Source organism: Aptenodytes forsteri, unplaced genomic scaffold (assembly GCF_000699145.1).
Source record: "Aptenodytes forsteri isolate BGI_AS27 unplaced genomic scaffold, ASM69914v1 Scaffold287, whole genome shotgun sequence".
Taxonomy (NCBI): Eukaryota; Metazoa; Chordata; class Aves; order Sphenisciformes; family Spheniscidae; genus Aptenodytes; species Aptenodytes forsteri.
In genome coordinates this window covers 4029615-4050570 of record NW_008794854.1, presented here as the reverse complement: position 1 = coordinate 4050570, position 20956 = coordinate 4029615, and the positions used below count along the sequence as shown (strand labels likewise).

Here is a 20956-nt window from a genome sequence, read left to right as displayed (position 1 = left end):
GGTAAATGGATGGCTATTATCATTTCGCCCAAAATGAGATTCAATGCCTGAACTTTCATTGAAAGTGTAACACTTTATGATGTTTCAACATTATAGCAGGATTTACCAGGAAAAAAAGGCACTGTAAAGTTAGTACAGTGTGAAATGGTCAGGAAACTCTTCTGGTGAAGTAATAATCAGAAGACCAAAGCATCTTCATGAATTCTGGACCTAACAATGTGTATTAGTTACCTGCAACTTTCTCACTTAATCAAGAGGGCACCCAGTGTAAACTAAACTTAAGCCAATAAGATGCAGTGGTTAAGTGAGCCTTCCACTGATTCATGTGCCCATTATTCAGGAGAAAATGGGAATTGTGGTTCTTATGTATATAGACTGGTATCTGACAGACAAATGGAGCTTACGCCAAGAAAGCTGTTTTGCAAAATAGAACAATTGATCACTGAAGGTGGTATGTGACATTGATTTCAGAGTGAATTAGCTTCCTGCAAGTTGTCAATCTATGACTTTATCCCTTAACTTCAAGAAAGTCCTAAAAATGCTTATTTCAGTTTTGTTCAAGCTACTTAAACACACCTGCGTGAGTGATCCCAGGAGAGTATTGCTGTCAGGTCTTTCATATGCAGTAAGAGGACAGGAATCCCTTTACCAGATTGGAAATAAGGTGGTTTGTTTTGCTTGTTTGCTTTTTTGGTCCTCAAAATGAGGGATGAGAAGATGATGACTTTGTCCAGCTTTCCGACATGCAGGCAGAACAGCATTAGAATTATGAGTAATTAATAAAACATACTGCATGGTTTTGTTTTTTTGACCTGTGAATAGAATATATAGCTGAAGAGGCTCCTAAAATTTCCTCTGGTAAGAGATTAAATAAGGGATGGTTGTGTGATGTTTGGAGAAACGCAGCATATGATTATTTCTGAAGGAATATAGCTGAAGTAAACTGTATTAGAAATATGCTACCAGTATAGAGCTGTGTTAATTTTTAAACTCCTTTGCTGTTACCTTTCTGATCCAGTAACCAATGTAGATCAGAGCATTATTTCTGTATGCTACATATATTTTACAGGTAAAAGTTTTAGTGAAGCTAATGTGAATTATTTTAATTGTGCAACTTCTTTATAAGCCTTTTGGTGCAAGTTTGAAACACCGAGATTGATGATATTGAATTAAAGTATGCTAGCAGGTTTCACAGTTTTATGAGATTTTAAATTTACTGAATTCCTAGCATAGTGAAATGTGTGACCTTTAAAGACTGACAAGTGTGTTAATTCAGTATGAGAGTTGTTAAACATCACATTTGACAATGCTGAGATGAAAAGAAAAATGCTTTTTTTAAAAAAAAAACCAACTTTTTCCCCCCCCTTGTTAAAATTTATTTATAAAAATTACTGTTTCTCATAGCTTGAAGTGTGAAGTCCTAGATATGATAGATGGTCTTAGGGGTTGCTTTGATAAGCGCAAGCGAAGTATTAGTGAGCTTGCATGTTCTTTGCTCCTAGTAGTATATCTTTTTTTCCCCTGATTTTAAGTTTCCCTTTTTCCTTTCTGCAGACTTCAGTGGCTTTAAAGAAAGATTGCCAATAAGGCCATAGTTATCTAGCTTTTTGAATTAACACCTCGTTTGCTCATGTAAGTGCAAAGCATGTGTTCTGTAACTTCATCTTGCCTTGAAATCAAAAATAAAAGCATGCAGCTAGTATTAATTAGAGGTAGTCAATGAAATTTTTGAGATTATATTAATGATTCATGAGCTCTCTTAATTCAATTAGTTTTTTAATTGGGTGACTGGAGCCAAGACTGCAAGAGTGCTAGTGCAGGACGAAACTTTCTGTTTGGTCATGGAAGGAAGAAACATTTCTCGGAACAATGCTGAAATAGCTTATCTGAGTATTGAAAGTATGTGGACTTCTTAGAGGTGTAATCTATGCTATCACATTGCAGATGTGCCATTTAAGCAGACATCTTCTGTTGCTGTAGCAGGGGCTGTGATAGGAGCAGTCCTTGCTCTTTTTATCATTACCATCTTTGTGACAGTGCTGCTGACCCCAAGGAAAAAAAGGCCATCCTATCTTGACAAAGTGTGAGTATGTGTTGGATTTTTTTTTTTAATTGAAAGCAATACGCAGAAAGCGTTTGTTCTATACAGGAGTTTAAATGTCTAAGTTTCCTTAGTAGCTGTTAAATGTCATAATTTTGGGCTGTATTTTCAGGGTAGACAATTGTAAAGTCACTTGCATTTCTGAAAAAGAAATGAGGAAGCTACGAATGACTTCAGACGTAATATAATTCTTTATCTCTTCAGAAGTGTTTTTGAAAGAAAATTGCTCATCGATTGAACTGGAGGACAGGGGAGAGGTCCATCTTGACTGATGCCACAGAATACTAGTTTATCAACTGTAGGTGTAACATGAAAGCAAATTGACCATGCTTTGCAGAAGTGAAGGTCCACTAAGATTTATCCTGATATGTGTGTAAAATGAAGCAAGCACCCACAGATGTGTACTTAGAAATGACTGACTTAATGTGGTTTCTGGAATGTTGGTTGTTCCTTCAAGTCTCTGGTGCAGACGTGGTTTACTACTTAAGCATCCAATACAGTGAAACATAAACAAGCAAACAAAGTCTGAAGAGATTTTGTCAGTTAAAGTGGATGATGTCTAGACCCTGTTTGGAACATGCATAAAAAGTGACGATGGCTTTGAATATCTGTAAATACAAGTCTTTCCACACATGCCATATACAGTTAGCACTTAAGCTGAATGAGAAACGAAAATGTCTGTCATGTCTGTATGTACTTAATGAGGAGTAGAATAAAATAACTTGTAGCATTTAGCATAAAATGTTTCCACATTTGAATCTCTTGAGCTACAACTGAGTAATTTCTAACGTGGTTAGAAATACTGTTTTCTTGTTTGTTTCTCTTAAATTCTGTAGCTGAAGCATATTTACGTGAATAGTCTTAAACATTTTAATTCTTTTTATAACCATTTGCTTTCACTGAGAAAGTTACGATAGAGAAGTCTTGCATGTAATGATTGTAAGGCTTTCTCAAAGGCTTTTCCAAGAAAGGCTGTAGTAGTAAATGTTGCTCAAGCTATATCTCATAACCTAGAAATGATGATAGATACCATTAGTCCCTAATCCTACTTAGTTGGAGTGTGTGGGGGGGAGTTCAGTCTACTTAACGCCTTGTAGGACAAGTAACAATTTACAGGCGGTGCTTTTCTACAAAAAGTGTGTGACTGAATTATTGCCAGTGGTGGATGTGTTAACATTACCGTATTCCATATATGTTATTGCTGACTGAAAGGTGTGTGTCCCTGAATGTTGAGTGTTGGGTGATTTGGCAGCTAAAATAAATAGTATCTAACTGACCATTCAATTGGACTTCACAAACATGGCATGTCGTATTTCATTCTTTCTTTACTACAGGATTGATCTTCCACCCACTCACAAACCATCCTCCTGTGAGGAGAGAGCATTCTCTGTAACACAGAAAGAAGCTATGCTTCAGGTGAGTAAGTGGTTATATACATCTTAAATTGAGGTAGGAAAAGTGTTAACTTTCCTTTATTACGTTAATTTAGTCTGATTTTGCTTTCCTGGTTAGTGTATGGAGTCTTTTGATTGTTGGCTTACAACCAAGAGGTTTCCCTACATATGTGATACCTGAATCTTATGTCCTTGGTTTTAAAGTCATCCTTAAAGGTCAGGAAACTGGTAGATAGATCCTTTTTGTATCTCTAATAGTGTTTGACAGACTGTTCCTCTTGAAGTAGAAAAAGCTATAGTTGAAATTCTGAATATGCAGAGCTTTATAAAGCAGTCTTCATACAGGGGAACAAATATACTTGGCAAACTTAACAAGTGACATCAGCATCATAATCTTCCTTGCTAGTAACAACTGCCATTCCTTTCAGCTGTTAAGGTTTGAGTGGTGGGGGATATATTGGAATTTGGTAAATTAGCCATGCCAAAGCCCAAAGTATGGTTTTGATTCCCAGTGAAGATCACTAAATCGCTTTTAAATGCTTGCAATTATGTAACTTGTAACTTCTAATTTTATCTTTTTTTCTTGAATTTATCAGCAACAAAAGGCTGTGTACTAATTCTGTGACAAGTACTTGAATTTTTCGTATGCTTTCAGGGGTAGCTTCATGTGATCTAAAGTAATGCTGTCCAAACAAGACAGCAATAGGCAATAAAGTTCCTTACCAGCATTTTGTTTGTGTGGGTGTACTCTGATATAACAGGATCATAGAGGTGAGACAGTGGAAAGCGAATTCTAGCAAATAAGACAGTTAAAATAAGTGGGGAGCAAGGAAGGATAGGAGACTACCCTTCTTAGCCACAGCAAGGCTTTGCACTGGATGGGGCTGCTTGTGAAACTCCAGGTGAATTCAGAAAGCTTCTTTTGCACTAGGCAGCGCAGAAGGGACCTGTTCATGGGAGACAGCTTCAGTTAACAGCATTGATTATTATACTTCATATAATAAACTGGTCTGTTCATGAAAACTATAGATCCTGACTGTAGCCCCTAAAGTATGATACTTTTTTCTTGGTATATATTAAATCAGTCAGTCTGATTTTTAGATTTCTGCTTACAGTGAAGAAAACTTACCAGTATTAGTGAGAATTAGGTTGTAATTGCTCTTAATGGGATTTTTGTTCCATCTTCAGTACTTCGTATAAATAATGTGATTCTGACCACCAATGGGCTGAATTATAGGACTGAGGTAATTCAGGTAATCATTTGTTTATAACAAGTAGTGTTTTTCCAAAACTCTGGTGTACCTTTGCAGCTTTAAGGACCTGTAGAAGCCTTTTTTTCTGATAGAGGCATGCCCTAGGAAACAAAATCTTCACCCACCTTCAAGATGGATCTTGTTGGAGTTCTTAGTAATGCTGAAAATCTTCTAGATTTTTTTCATGTGATTGCTGGTTACTAAAGCTCACCAAATATGAGTTGTTGATAAAAGCTTTCCTCTTTCTCATGAGAGTAATGCATGAAAAGAATATTGTGTATTAGCAAGTATTATTCAGCGTAATATTTGTAATATTGTTGCTGAATGAAGCAAGAAACTTTTTTGAGATCCATTGCTACTTTTAGTAGCAGCCTGATGATTATAAAATTATGAAGGTATAAAACATGTAGTTGGCAAAAAGTATAGTAGGTTTTTTGTCTTCTGATCTTGAAGGAGGTATAACATCTAAGATGACACAAAAGAAACAATTTTCTGTGCTCAGGTTGGGCATCTTGTGTGAACTATGTAGTAGCTTTTTTCTTCTGTCACTACAGTATTGCATTTGTTGAGTATTGATGAATTGTGCTTCTGCTAATACTTTCCTATGCTTTAAGTATACCTTATTCTTTTCTTCTGCACTGTCTGCTGTCTTTGAATTCTTTCTTGGTTTTGCTTACTGTGGCTTCTGTTAGTGAATACTTAAGAACTAAGAAAAGCTGAAGCTGACTGTAGTCTCTGAACATAAAATGTTTTATCTAAATATATTTTGTGAAGAGAGAAAAGACCCTACACAGGCTGAATTGAATACATTTCCCAGTTTTAAGTTCCTTTTGGAAAGGGAGGAGAGAGATTTAGTTATTTTTCAGGCTAGATGTTAATTATGCTTTATTTAAAAATAATGGATGTTGGCATAACGTTGTTAGTGTACCTGTTCTTTTTCTCTTCTATGGAACTCCACAACTGAAAAGAGCTGGAGGCTGAGTCTTCCTAGCTGATACTACCTATAATCAACATGTACTCTGTTATGCTTGAGACAAGAGCTTCTGCTTTATCTAATAGAAGTAAGTGTCAAAATACTAGCTTTAGCCAAGGAGTGCTTGGTCACATTGTTTTGGTGTAATAAGCCAATGCCTGAATAGCTGTTAAGAGGTAAAAGAAGCAAGATAGCAGCCTGTCATTATGTCTTGTCCTGTTTGACTAAAAGTCTGTACTAGCCACGTAATTTATGTTCCAAATGCTGTTTGAACTGCATTGTCTAGTCATAAATGAGAAGCATGCTGGTGAGCCCCTCTCTAGATAGCTCAGATGTAAGTTTCTGGTTACACTGAAAAGAACTGCAGGTGAAGTGTTGCTACATTGTCAACAGCAATAGATGATCAAATTAAACCTGAGTGGAAATGTTAGGCTGCACGAAGGTGCAAAGTAAAGTTAAAGGAGAATGAACTTAAATAGTGTCTTCTGCATACTCACAATAACTGAGGATTGAAAGTGGATTGATTCGATTTAAGCTGATTCTGGTAAATTGTTATAAGTAATGTGCAAATTTTTCAATCATCTGTATGGTTATTGTTCCAGTAGCTTTTTTCGGATCTTCTGAAGTATTCCAGATGCAACTGAATAAGCTGAAATTCTCCTGTTTGCATCCCAGAAGTCAATTTTTAACTACATTTTATCCATATCTGAGGAGATGGGTGTTGGTATTAAAATGAAGGGGGGTGTTGTAGACATTTGATAATACTGGATAGCCAATGTCTTTCATAGTTCTTCCTTCAGACTTGGAAGCTTTAAGTATACTTTAAGTATACATTAGCGTTTACGTGCTAATGTTGAATAATAAGCTACATGTATGTAAAAAGTACTATGTAGCTGAGTACTCATTATAATTTCTCTACACTGGTATTTGCAGATACCAATTTATGTATCCATGTGAATCACTTAAGAATTGAGAAGAACTGGTTCATGTATGGCCCTAAAAGAGTGAGGCAGAAGTCCAAAACATAGGAATATTAAGCGGAACAAAGAAAAAATGGCAGCATAAATAGTTTCATTTACTATGAAGACTGTAGGTTCATCTTTATCAACTATTTTAGCAACAAAGCTATGGCTTTTGTCTGGGTGTTTTTTTTTAATAATCACTGTCATGGGAATACTCTTCTGTTACTCAGAACTATTTTTTTTTTTTGCATGTAATGTGAAAGAGCAGTGAGCAGCCTGAAGGTTTTGTCCTTGGTGAGAGAGGGATCTTTGCGTGGCAACTAAGTTTTGAGGTGAATCAAGAGGAGGTTGAGCAAGGGAAGAATTCCAGTGGTTTAAAGAGGAGTTCCCCTGTTGCATAGTATTTATATAAGGAGTGTGAGAGGGGGCACTAATTCAGGCAATCCTTTGAATCATTAGAGTTAGTTTCACTATATTTCAAAGAATATGTCACTGAGAAGCAAAACTTCTTTGGTTGCCTAGAAACATGGCTGAGATGGACAGTCTTTGACACTGTGAAAGAACTGAAGTTATGTCTAGCTTGACAGGTGCTTCTGAAAGAAAGAAGAAAAAATGTTGTTTTATATAATGCAATGCATGAGTGTTCAGAGTTCTTGAAATATTCGGAAATTAATAGGGCTTTTTCATAGCAACAGAAATAAGTGGAGAAGGGAAATAAGGCCCAGTAGGTAATTCTAGCCATGAGAAGACTGACTTTAGACTTGCAGCTTGTAAGAATACCTGACATATTTAGCCAAGCAACCCTGTCAAATGCTAAAGCTCTTTAATGGTAATATTTGTATTCCTATTCAAAACAGGAAAGAAGATGGTGAGATTGTATTAGCACAGTTAAAAGCATGTAACACCATTTACTGAATGACGGTATTTCTGGATCAAATTTGAAAAGATCACCCACACTACCCTTAAACCTAGCATAATATTGATGCATTTATAGATTGTGGCTCTCTTGCACTCTTCTAGTTCTTTTTCTAATGATCTTAATACAGGTGGGAATGTCTCTTCCTTGATGAAAAAGGAAGCATTGTTATAATTTGCCTTAGATTGAAGAGCTGTTTACGCAAACAAGATTGAATGGAAGGAAGCACAAAATGTGCATAGATAAACTCATCTATATTGATAAAGGATCTTACAATGGAAAAAAAAAAAACATTAACCAGATAGGGACTAGAATGAGGCACAAGCTTTTTATTAGTTGTTGCTTTTGTAATGGGATTTCTAAATTGGTAAGGATGAGAAAATGTGAGATGAAGAAGTTGGTGAGATAATTGGTTTAGGTTTTTAAAGGACTGTGTGAGAAGGAGCGTATTTAGAGTAAAACTCAATGCTTTTATGAAACTCTGCAAAATGTAAAGGTAAGACAATGCAAACTATTGCAAGTGTCAAAGCACAAAACCCCAGATACACTGTGTTCTCTTGCATTGAAACGCTGTAGCTCAGCACCAGTTTTCTTTGACGGAACCTGATGATTTTGGTGCTATCCCTTGCTCCATGGCAGTAAAAGGTACAAGTCCTTTCTCTAGCAAAGGTGGTGTGTTTTCATGCTATGTGAGATGATTTCCTTTGTCTCTAGTTTTAATTGAATAAATGAACTCACTGGAATGTCCTATTCTGGTTTCCTGTGTTTGTCTAAATCATGTCTAAATCCACTGTTGGTAGAAATTCTTGAGCAGGCAGACTTTTTTGCTCTCAGAACATTAGCCTTTGGTGATGAAGAGGTTCTTGTTCCCCACGTGTGTTTCACCTTCTTGTGTAGTGAATTCATGCTCTTAACTCAGGTATGAAAGAACAATGTCTCCTTCTGGTAAGTGGTAAATCACATATTCTCAGACTTGGTCTGCAGATTGTATTCTAGGACTTGAGAAGCAAAAGCAGTATGACATCAAGGGGGGTGGGGGGAACTTTTAAATGGAATTACAAGACAGAAAACATGACAAACAAAAGTTGGAACAATAGGCCTGTGAAGATGGTGGAAAAGAACTGCTGGAGGAGTGGAGAAAGCAGAAAATACTAGATGATTTTATAACTCATTTCACATTGCATTTGCAGGTCATGTTAAAAAATAACTCAAAATTGCTTCAAAACTTGAACTAAACAAATGTGGAAAAGTGAAATGTTAAGGGGAAGGAGGAGAGAAGAATGAAATGTTACTGAGATTGGGTTCTTTTCAAAAACATTTTTGAACATAAGAACATGGGTGTATGACCACTGCAAATGTTACCTACCTGTATGAACACTTGTTGGGTGGTGGTGGGGTTTCTGCTGTAAGACCAGCAACTTAGCTACTTTGTGTTGTTGCTACCGCTGCGGGGCTGTTGGGAGAAGCAGGAACTACAAAACAGAAGCAAATATGCAATTGTGCAATAGCTGTTGTTGTAGCCTATTGTGCCCCTATACTATTAGCTAAGTGTGGCATAGAGGGAAGAACTTAATTAGGAGTGAAGACACCATAGTGTAAGCTGTATCCTAAATCATAATTCTCAGGTAGCATTGCTTGGTATGATTAAAAATGGCCATTCTATAACTCAGGCAGTTGGTGATTAACTGCATGTTTGGAAATAGCCTGTTTCACTAACAAAGTTATTCCATCATAATGGTGACCAAAAAGAATTTTTGAAAGGAAGGGAGGTTTTGAATCTTCTGCATTAAGTAGCTGACATTATAATCAATATATTGTATAGCTCTGCCTAATCTAAAAATTGTGGTGTTATATTAACATTTTTAAGTAAACTACTGCTCATGTAGAATTATTGTTGAAAGTTAAACTGATTTTTAGAAACAGAATTATTATCCAACATTTATGCCAATATGTCTGAAATGGAATATCAATGTATCACCGGTATGGTTCCATAGCTCTGAAAACCACTTGAGGTATGAAGGGATAAGTGAGCTGAATGGTGGTACGGGGCAAATGATTGATCTTTTTCCACGTACCTGTTGATTCATTCTGTGGTGTCTCTGTGAGGGTTTGTTTCCACTCAGCATGAATAGGAATTTTTTGTTACATGGAAAATCCATAGGGATAACACATATTCGTATATTAAATGTCAGCTTTTGAACTGGACAGTATAAGAAACACCTTATTAAACTCAAAGCGAACAGAAATCAGAGTGTTATTTCTGAAATGATTGCGAGTATTGTATTGGCTCTTAATAATTTCATAAATGTATCAAGTCATCTACTATAGTATTAGTTCAATACATGCAGACCACTGTTTACATTGAAGATTTAACCAGTAAGGGTTTTCAGACTTTGCATCTAATATTCAGGAAAAAACTTATTTATGTTTGTCTTGCATGAGACTTTAAACTATTAATCAAACTTTTTTGCTACTGAACAGGAGGGGGGAAAAAATTCCTAGTCTGTAATGTCTCATTTGTCTGAAGGTCTAGAATGGACAGCTAGTTATAGTTGTTCTCCTGTTTTCTCCCCATAGTGCCATTAGGCAGTAGTGCAACTAAAAATACTGAGTTTACACTATTTTTAGTGAAGTGTTACTTCCCAAAAAAGGTTTAAAAAACAGAGAAAGTGATTGGGATCAAAACTGGCCCCTCTGACAGTGAGCTGGCTCAGTTGTAGGAAGGCTTTCTACTCATGAGCAAGTGTTTTTCAGTTGTACTAAATCTTCCTTGGAAAAAAATACCTTCATTTGCAGAGGTGCAAATGTATAGTTGCAGTATAGTTTTTTCTTTTTTAAAACTAAGGTTAAAAGGCAAAAAAAAGTGCAACATTTAGATACTCTCCACCACTTTAGATAGTTTAAAACCATAGATGCCTAACAAATAACTGAGTTCCTTTGGATTTGAAAATATGTGTGCAAGTGTGCTTTTTAATGTGTGTGGTGTATATATGAGATGGAGCCCAGAAAAGGGGCAAGGAAGCATTTCTTCCTGAAATGGTATTACTTTGTCTCCCAGATATAATCAAATTAGAGGTAAGTCTATAAACATACACAACATTACAAGTTGTGTTTTAATTAATGATTGTGTAAATAAGCTAATTGAGTTTTAGTTTAGCTGTTTGGTCTGTTTGGAAGGTTCTTGTATTGCCTGTCCTCTTGAGGATACAGTGCTTTGCTCTTGTTTAGTGCTTTAGTTGTTTGTTTAGAGGAAAATCAGTTCCAGGCCTGGGCTCTTCTGCTTAGTCCAAATTCTAACTTGTTTGCATGTTCAAGATGTGTATATAAGCTGATTAGTGCTGTAACTATTAATTGCTTGGAAATATCAGCAACTTCATGTGTGCAGGCAGGTGCTGAAAATGATGACCTGTTCGACTTAAGTAGTGAAGAAAGTTATATCCAACTATTCTTGGTCTGAGTAGGTTTTTTTAATGAACTGTACACAATGTAGCCTGTTTGTATTCTATTCTGATATGAGCCCTGTTATAGAAATGAACTCTTCTTGATGTGATGGTTCTTTGCTAGCCTTGATCAATGATTTTTCTTCATGCTGGTGCTCTTAATGCAGTACAATTGCCCTCTCTTTTTGGAGACAATTACAGGTACCATATGTTCATCCACTCTGTCTTCCATTTTGTTATATAATCTTGCAACTGTTCAGACTGTGTTTTGCTTGTCGATAAAGCTTCACTTTTCAAGTCATCACTCTGATATCTCTTAGACCAGTGGCTACATAACCTCAAGGTACAGGTTTGTTCCCTTTGGCTATACCTGAGCCTGTTGACTTCAGCTGCTGTAATGTTGTTTCAGCTTTTTGCCTACTTGGTCACCTTGAGGTTGCTGATGGCGAAGCACTGGTAAAGCTGTGAAATTGGCTAGTGACAGCCTGGAGCTAAAACAAGCAGTATTAAGCTGCAGAGTTGTCTGTTTTCCAAATAAATCTGATACCTAGTCATTGAAGGTTCCCTATACTTGACCTAGATTTACTTAGTTGTGTTACTATGAAGAAAACTCCTTTTACTTACCTTCTTCACACAACATACAAAGGAATTACTTGCTTTCCAGAAGTCTTGCTATCTTCTCCAAAACAATCCCAGAGGTTGGTAGAGGGTTGATTCTTTGTTTAGAAAGAAGATGACTGAGGGAGGAGAATGGATTGGAGGTCTTGAGCTTTACAGAGTAAACTTTAAGTTGGGGGGGAAACAACTTCTTAGTTAAGAAATGCTGCTAGTGAATCATGAATCAAGCAGTAAAAGTCCCAAGATCCTGCTGGGGAGAGATCTGAGCAAAATCTAGGTGCCTCTTGTCTCTCATCAGATCAGTGTGGTGAATTACTCAGATAAATATCTATTCCTGTCTTCCAGCAGCTGCTGAATGTAGCAGTGGTCCGCTTTTTGAGATTGGACCAAATTTCCACATTAAGCACTGAGAATATCGGAAGGTATGTAGGGCACTGTAACAATGTTTATCATGATTGGTACGTGAGTAATGACTGAAGGAAACAATTGGCCATTCTGAAAGAAATATTGAAGGACACGATGGTCTTACTAAGTGAAGGATCATTATGAAGAACAGAAATTTACTTGCTCTCCTTTGGCTAAGACACAAAAAAAGGCAAACAAAACCCCAAAACTGAACCAAACAAAAAAACTTATTTGTGGAAATGAGATTTTTGCGGTAGGTATTACAAAAACTTGCTAATAGAAGAACAGAGAAGATATTAGGCTGCCTGGGAAAATTATTTGCGGTCCAAGCTGCTTTTGACTAGTATCTCCAAACACTGTTCAGGCAATACAGTATGGGTGATTCTACTTCAATGAAGTGTCTGGGTGAGCTCTGGCAGAAGTTCCTTTCTGCTATATTTTTCTAGCTTACTTCCAAGAGCACAGTAAGTGTGCTGATTTATATGCCAGTAGTGCTGGTTTTCTAACAACAGAATCTACCAATAAATGTTACTTCCTCTATATGTGCATGTTAACCATACGTTGTTAAGTATAGATAAGCTGCACGTAGCTCATTTTTCTTCAGGTGTGTACAATGAGCAAGACTTCTGTCTGGTTATTATTTCTTAAAGCTAGATGATTTCAGCCTAGCTGGTTATGAAGCATTTGTGTACTTGAATATGGTTTTGGTTGCCATTAATATGTAAAGCATATACTAAGTAAGCCACAACTATGGCCTCCTTACAATGTCAGGAATGCTAATATTGACCAACTGTTTCAGAAGTAATATAGTTGACAAGATAGAGAAGCTTTCTAAGGTACTATTTTCTATCTAGAAGTTAGGTTTCTTCACTCTCTAACCCATATATATTCTAATGGACAGGAGGTCTGTGGTTTGTACATCGTTTATGTACTTGCAACTTTATTGATGTGCATTTGTTCTCTCAAATTGAGGGCACTTCTGTCAGGCCAAAGCATAGTCACACTGTTGGGAACATTGGTGTTTGCTATGTGTGTTCAGGCTCAATGCGTTAGATCATAAAGCTGTCACAGAGCCCCAGTACGTACGGGAACAGTGTTGTTAGGAAGTGTTAGAGGTATGGGTAGGGCAGAGAGCAATGACCATCTGCTACCTGAGAACCTCTGGTTTTATTATGGAGTTTCTGGGAGACCTGACTGAAGAGTTAGTGATAGAGACACTTCTCAAAACGCTTTGATCACTAGATTGCTGTCGGCTTTAAGGCTTTTTTGTTACTGTAATAGCTATGTGGTGCTAATGAGTTTTGAAACTTAGTGTTAAGCAGTCTGTAAAATTATATTGATCTTGGTGGTGGGACTGTTCTTTGGGAACTAACAAAGGGCAAATAACTGCAGAATAAAGTGACTTTCTAAGACTGTTTTTATAAGTAGGAGAGGGAATTGGGTAGCAGGACCCAGCCAGATGGTAAGCTGGGTTTTTTTTCCCTATTCTAGCATAGCCTATGTTCCAAAGGACTAAAGGGCATAATGAACCAAGCAATGGACTCCTATTTGAGTTGCAGAAGAACTTATTGCTGTATATGGCTATGTTTTTATTAGCAAGCCATGCTGAACAGTAGGAGCAGACCTACAGTTGACACTGAGTTTTTAGGGTGTTCATGCGATACATGTTTGGGGGGATTTTGCTTACTATTAGGTCTTGTCCTGTGAATAGAATGCTAATTAGTTCCTGATGTACATCTAGCTATCAGGCCTTGCTAGACCTCTGAAATAATATTTTGGAGATACATACTGTGAAAAACAGGGTTTAGGCCTCTCAGAAAAAGTTGATAGTAAAATGTATAGGCAGTGTGGACTGTCAGTTGGAAAAATCAGTCAGCAAAACAAGCTTTTGTAGACAAGTCCTAAATAATGCGTTTAATTTCACTGAAAAGCACTTTCTTTTGTTCTGGGTAGTCTCATTAGAAGTTTTTAATTTTTCAGTAGGAAGTACTTTGATTAATTTTATCAAATTAAGAAACAGAAACATGTACTCCCTTCTACTCTCAGTACTGTACAATTAAATTCATTTTCAGTTAAATACTTTTGTGCAGTATCAGACTCGGCATTTATCTATATGATGCTTGTGAAAACTCTATACCGTATAACTGATTTTGGATTTTACTTTGGTTTTAACCTGTGGCTTATCTAAAATCAATGTCATGTTAAAATAAAAAAACTTTTTAATCTTTCTCAAACGTGCTTATGCTTAAATAAAAAAAGTCAAAATTAGTATGTGTAAATAACACTTCCTAAATTGACAATAGCATCTTTTTTTCCACCAGAGATTAGCTTGTAAGAAGTATTCTAAATGGTAGTCAGTTAAGACACTTCACAAGGCAGAGTGTATTTTGTGATGACTAGCATTTTTGTTATAAACCAAACCTGTTCTGCAGCATTGAATTTTGACTTGTTTCCACTGCAACTTTTCTTTTTTCAGAAAGAACATTTTGCTTTGCAAAACCAGTACAGAGAGAAAGATGCTGGAAACTTGCAGCACATGGTAAATAATAAGATGGCTTGAATTCCTGATTGAAGCTTCAATTTCATCTTGTTCCTTGAAATTAGCTTATAAGGATGTTTTTCATGAAGAGCAAAGTATTTGTCCATCCTAGTCTAACGGTTGGATGTGTGGGTTTTCTATCCATGAAATGGAAAGAGTCAATATCGTTTTAATATCCTGTATTTCCTAGGTAGTTTTGCTGACTAATTTAAATACATAAACACTAGAGCTTTGAAGTTCTAGCTGAATAAAATAACAAAGCACAGGAGTGCTGACATACTTCTTCATAGTTTGTTTTGCGTTTTAACAAAGCACAGGAGTGCTGACATACTTCTAAAACGCAAAACAAACTATGAAGAAATATTCAGCCTTAAAATCTAACTTCCTTTGAAACAAAAGTTTGAGGTTAACTCTGAGTAGTTACTAACAGTTCTGTCATATGTCTGTTAGTGATTAGAATTTTTAACTTCATGTTTCTTGATTCATAGGACTGTTTTAGAGATCATGCACCTTTTATTTTGCTTAAAGCTTTAACAAGAATAGGAATTGCAGGTTCTGTACATGAACTATGAAACTGATTACTTCTTGTGTGCGTTTAGAAAGCTGTGAATGGAAGGCAACTTACTTGCGAGGCTGAAGAGCCACAGGAACAAGAAGGTCTTCAGCATATGTATCCTGTTTATCAGCAAACATACTACAAAAATTGGAGCAGCAGATACCCGCAAAACTCGGGACCTGGAAGAGTCTACATCAATCCAAGGGAGCATTATGTATGATTCTGTACCCAGGTGTCTTAACTTTTAAGATACGAGGGTTTTAATATCTGTTGACTGTATGACCAATATGTCTCATTGGCTTTCACCTCTAAAATAATCAGTCTTTTTTCCTGTGGGAAGAAATTGCATGGAGAATTTTATATAGGTAAACCCTATGGAATTTGAGACTTAACTTGCTTCTAGTCTTTGGTATGTATTTGTTTTTGTAGTTATATCAACCTGCCAAAAGAGGAGAGCCATTTAGCTTTATTAATCTTCGTAGTCATAAGACATATAGATTAGGTGAATTGGTTGGCATGTGCCAAAATGTACTTAAGCTGTTTCCCTGGTTATTTCTGGGAGCATTCCCTCTCTGAATGGCTATTTTACAATAACCTTACCTATGTAGAAGTGAGTAAGTATGAGCGAAACAACTGAATCCCTGGTGACATAAGCAGTCTCAGGCTGAGAGTCATTTTTTTGCATCTTAGAAAACTTGGGATAATTATCATTTTGACTGGCCTTAGCTATTGATTTCTCAACTAGGTCTACCTCTCTGTCAAATGAGCAACTAGACTACCTCTCAAATACTGACTTGCTGTTTCATAATGTGTGTTGTGTGTCTTCCCACCTCGTTAAAAGTAAAGCAATTTCCTTACATCGGAAACTTTTTGTTTTGTATTGATCCTGGCTGTCAGTTGCTGTACTTGCTGGTTGTAGTTTCACAGTAGGTCTATATGAAACTTAGTTGCAGGAAGTAGATGACTAGGCAGACGAAACTTCCTGAAAGTGTCTTTATGTGTAGCTGTATCTTACCTACAAATTGCTATTTAGCCATTTTTTCCAAGTATGACTCCCATGTTAAGTGTTGCAGAGTTTGTGTTGCTTGGTAATAAATACATTTCACGTTCTTTGGTTTCTTCTCAGTTCGCAAGAAAACTGCCTATGTTGTTCTTACGTCTTAGCAAGAAAAGGAAAGTTTCAGTAGACTTCAAGTAGTTTTCAGCACTGTCCTTTAATCTTAACCAGTAGTGTGAAGTAACTGGACAATGTCCTGATGTTACCAGTGCTAACAGGATTCCACATGAAAATTTGAATGTGGGGCAAGGTTTGAAAAATGTGCTCAGGATCTTTTTAGAAAAATAAGTTTTCCTTTGGAGTAAAAAAAAATATTTAGCAAGTAAAAAAAAAAATTATATATAATGTATTAGTGCTGAAATGAGCTCACAGGACAATCTTGAAATATTTCAAGACAGCAGGAAATAAGACACTAAAATTTGCTGGAGAAACTTAAACAACTTGTGTCCGTTCTGTACACATAAGTACAGAATAATGATTTTTCAGTCAGATGACCTTAAGACAAAATGTTGAGAAGAATGGCTGTGTTGTACTGAACTAGCTTTTGATACAGGCTCAAACATTACTTCTGTGATATTAGTGTTGTCTCTGCAGATGATTGGATTTTTCAGAGGGAAGAGTCATAGTTGTAGAAGCAATAGAATTGAAAGCTAGTATAGTTAAGTGTGCTGCAGGCAGGATGCCGTTATAAAACCTGTATTCAACCTGCGTTCATCTCCGTCATAGTAAAAGTTAGAGTTCCCTATCCACAATAGGGATAGGCAAATATTTCTAGTTTGTTACAGGTAGCAGCTAGAAGATTATGGCTTAGGTGCCCATGTTCTGGACACTGCACAGGCAGACATTGACTGTTCTCTTGTTGAGCAACTTTCTGTTACACAATGTGGATGAAGTTGGCAGCTGAAGGAATGGCAAAGAAAGGTTGGAGAGAACCTGTTTCTCGGGAGCTTTCTTTGAACCACTGTCAACTTGCTTTTCTGTTAGGGACCGAGCACATTCATGTAAATTGAGCAATTGTTTAAAACTTTAAAGCCTCCTGCTGTATTTGAGACCTAAAAGAAGGGCTTGTTTGTGTGCCCCAAAAATACGTTTTCCAATAATGTCAGTTTAAGTAGCTACCTCTTTCCACAAGCATTGCCTCACCTATCCTTACATTACTGCAGCTCCAAAAAACATCTACTGCCAGAACATGAAAAGAAAAGTGTCTTGGCCAAATGTTAAAGCAAATAGAGTGACAGAACATTGAGATAAACTATATTGCTTGAGGTAATTTGATCAATATCACTGAGAACTTCATACAAAAAATATTTGGATATACATTATAGGGTGGTTCAAAACAGTGTTATTGTGATAATGCTTCCATTACATTCACTAGTACAATGTGATACTGAGCAGGTGATCATTTCGGTTCCTATTATGTTGGCAGATGATGTAAAAACCAATTATTTTGGGTTCAGACCTCTTCTACTGCTTTTTATTCTTATTTGCAGAAACATTTTTGTTTGAAGAGTTGAAACTTTAGGGGAAGGAGGGAGGAAGGAAGAATGCTATCAACAAAGCTATAATCGCTTTTTTGAATTTGTAAAAATAGCTTAAAAAAGAAAAATGTAGTCCAACTGTGTTGCCCAAGTTTATGTATTAACAAACTAGAGAGAGCTTGAATTGCAACCTACCCGTCAGCATGTAGTTTGCCCTAAAGTCATTAGGGAAATATATTATCATGTTTATTACCGGTGAGAAATGGTTTCTTTGTAATCTGTTCAGGGACATTTAGTGTGTTAGGTTTTTTTGAAATGTTGCTTGCAGTCTTAAGTGTGTCTGGATTCTGGGGGCGGGGATTTGACATAGAATGCTCTGAAGAGAACAGAAAAATGTCTGCTGATTAGGATTTCCCACAGAAAGGATTGCACATATAGAAGTAAGTTTGATCTGCTTTTTTAACATGTAGGAAATGTCTTTTTTTATTTTTGTACATTTTCAAATGTTTGTATTTGTATTTTGATTTGAATAAAAACATTCAAAATAGAAACTTTTCATGTGTTGTTTAGATTGAAGATTGCTTAAGGTATGGAAAACGCATCCACTTTCTTGGTGATAATGTTTCTTCCTCTCTGGTTGTATAAGCAGAGCATGTGGGTTTTTCCTAACAGTGCCACTTTTGAATATCTGTGGTGTTGGCTGCTGAAATGAGATATCCTTTCAACATTTGTTTTATTTAACAGGGGGCATATAGTACTTTGTGGAAATGCAGCTCTTAGGTAAACTGAACACCCAGAATCACTGTTGAGGGAGGTAGGAATGGGGGGGAAGGGTAGTAATTCACATCTCTAGCTTTGATAAATGTAAATTGTCCTCTGCCCAAGTATCTTTAAATTCTACAAGCTAGTCTAATTATAGAAAATACAAGATTTAATGTTTGGCGTACATCCAAAATGTTTGTAGATGTAATACAAAGGAAAACTAAGAAAATGTACTAACTAAAAGAAGGGAAACACTTAATGAGATTATTAAAGGACCACTGCTGTTAGGTCACAAAATGATCTAACGTATTGGGTATCCAGCTCAAGGAAAGCCCAAAAAAAAGGTGTGATAATTCATGAAGAGTGGAGCGAAAGTTTTCACCTTCGGAGTTCTTTAGCTGCTTTCTGGCAGTGTTACTGCTATTTCCTTCTCTGAGCGATACAAATTTGAGTGCAGAATGCTGTATTGTTGTATAGATAAGTGCTTAAAATATGCACGGTAACTTCTTAGAGTAACTTCAGGTCTGTGGCATCAATCTGAACCACTGTGGTGTTTGCAGGCTCTGCATGCGAGTGCGGTAGCAACAGGTAGTAACAGAGCAGATGAAATTGTTTTGACAACTTAGGTCACTTCAGAGATTACTGACTGGGAGAGCTAAAGCTCCGGGCAAAAAAACCCAAAATGGCCTTGGTAGTTCTTAACTGCTTTCAGTTGCCTAGTGGGAGGTGGCCTGGGGTTTTTTGTCCACTGGTGGTACATGTCCAGGGTATTGGAAGACCGGGTTTGGCTTTTGGAAACGTGTTTCTTCCCAATAGCAAAGCTAATGCTTCACTGCTGCTTACACATGTAACCCATCTTACCAATATCATCAAAATCTTGTTTGAAATTACACAAGCTAGCCTGCATTTTTAGTGGCGTTTCAAAGCTATGTTACCTGGTTTTATGCAACTGGTGGTGTAGATCTCTGGAATACTGGGGAAACTTAGAAGAACCTGCTTGGTGTGGAAAGATGTAAATGACCTGGCCAGTTGTTATGAAGGTGGTTAAAGATAGTTATGTTCCAATGAAGTGTTAAAAAGATACGTAAAAGTTATGGTAAACTGTTAAGGTGGTGACAGCTAGTAAAAAGCAAAAGCTGAAGAGTGGTTGAATCTCAGCAGGATAACACATAATAAAATTTTTGGTTTATTCCCCTGTGGAGGTAGATGGCTTAGAAAATTCAGTGGCATTAACACCTACCACCTTTTTTTTTTTTTCTCTTTTTTTGTCTTGCTGTGTAACTGAGATAATCTATTTTGAAAATATTTGTAAGCAGTGAAAAATTGCTGGGCAGGAATGAGTGACTTCGCTAAGAAACCAGTCCGTGAAAGGACCTAATTGTGGAAAGTGCTTTCTGTAAGAACTTTGGCACTTGAAGTTTAGGCAATTTTTAGGTTATTGCTGTTCAGCACTCTGCTTCTAGTATCACCAGCTGCTTTGAAAAGTAGAGGCCTATGATTTGATCCTTAGCCAAAAACTGGACTTGTAAAGGAGCCTACCTGTCAAAGTACTGGTTCAAAGTTCTAATAAACCTCAGAGTTCCTTTCTGACAGAAAGTAAAGATTTGATGTTTCTGTATTTATTGAAGAACATGGCATTGTTCTTGGTAATCAGCTTAATACCTTTAGCTGAATGATACTGAAGAAAATGCACAAAAAATAGATTGTGAATCTTAGTAATAATTATTCAAACGATGTGAAACCCAAGTAGAGATGTGTTAGGCGTTTTAATCTGCACTGACAACGCCTCAATACGGCTTTTCCTAGTCGTCTTTTGTGATCTTACGTGAGTTGATTTTATGCTGTATCTAAATCTAGATCCTTCAGTTGCCAGTAGAAAATAAACTCTACTTAGGAGCCTACAAGTCAAGCTGTGATTCTTCTACCCTTTGTGTGACTAGTAATCAAGACTGTACAATTGGAATTTAGCTCACTATTTTGAGACCAAGTTGGAGACAAAGTAGGCTCCAGCTTGCTCACCAGCTTAGACGAATTTGAGTTTATTGTGCAGGGCTACACACAGAATGCATAAAGTATGCTAAATATATTAAAAAGTCACTTTAATTTGACCGAGTTTAGCCACAGATTTACTGTATTCCAACTTGAAATGTACTATTCCACTGGGATAAATCAGAATTATAATCTAACACAGATTTACGGGAAATAACTTTTTTAATTCTGATTGCCAGAGTAAGAAATCTAAATATTTGCCATTGCACTGCACCTGAATTTGTTCCTGTTCTAGTAAAATCTTACTTTAGTGGGTTCTGAGTTTTTATGATGCTTTTGACAGTATATCAGATATTCTTACTGCCCTTAATGTAACTTGATAATTCAGATGTCTTTGGCTAAATCCTTGTCTGCCACTTTTGCCTCTGGTTCCAGTCCAGTGCCATATGACTTCGATCTGGAAAGTAACTTCATTTTTGCATCGATGTGGAATAACAATCTGGCTGTATCACT

At 36.6% G+C, this 20956-nt stretch overlaps 1 protein-coding gene across 1 annotated transcript in view; it reads left to right on the top strand.

The window, feature by feature from the left end:
• Positions 1 to 18191, top strand: part of NECTIN3 (nectin cell adhesion molecule 3) — an 81184-nt gene extending 62993 nt beyond the window's left edge. The window contains exons 7-10 of the mRNA XM_009274607.2: positions 1945 to 2083; positions 3436 to 3517; positions 14539 to 14601; positions 15201 to 18191. Of these exons, the coding sequence (XP_009272882.1) occupies positions 1945 to 2083; positions 3436 to 3517; positions 14539 to 14601; positions 15201 to 15377 (461 nt within the window). The 3' untranslated portion in view covers positions 15378 to 18191. The remainder of the gene's footprint in view (positions 1 to 1944; positions 2084 to 3435; positions 3518 to 14538; positions 14602 to 15200) is intronic.
• The last annotated feature ends 2765 nt before the right edge of the window (positions 18192 to 20956 follow it).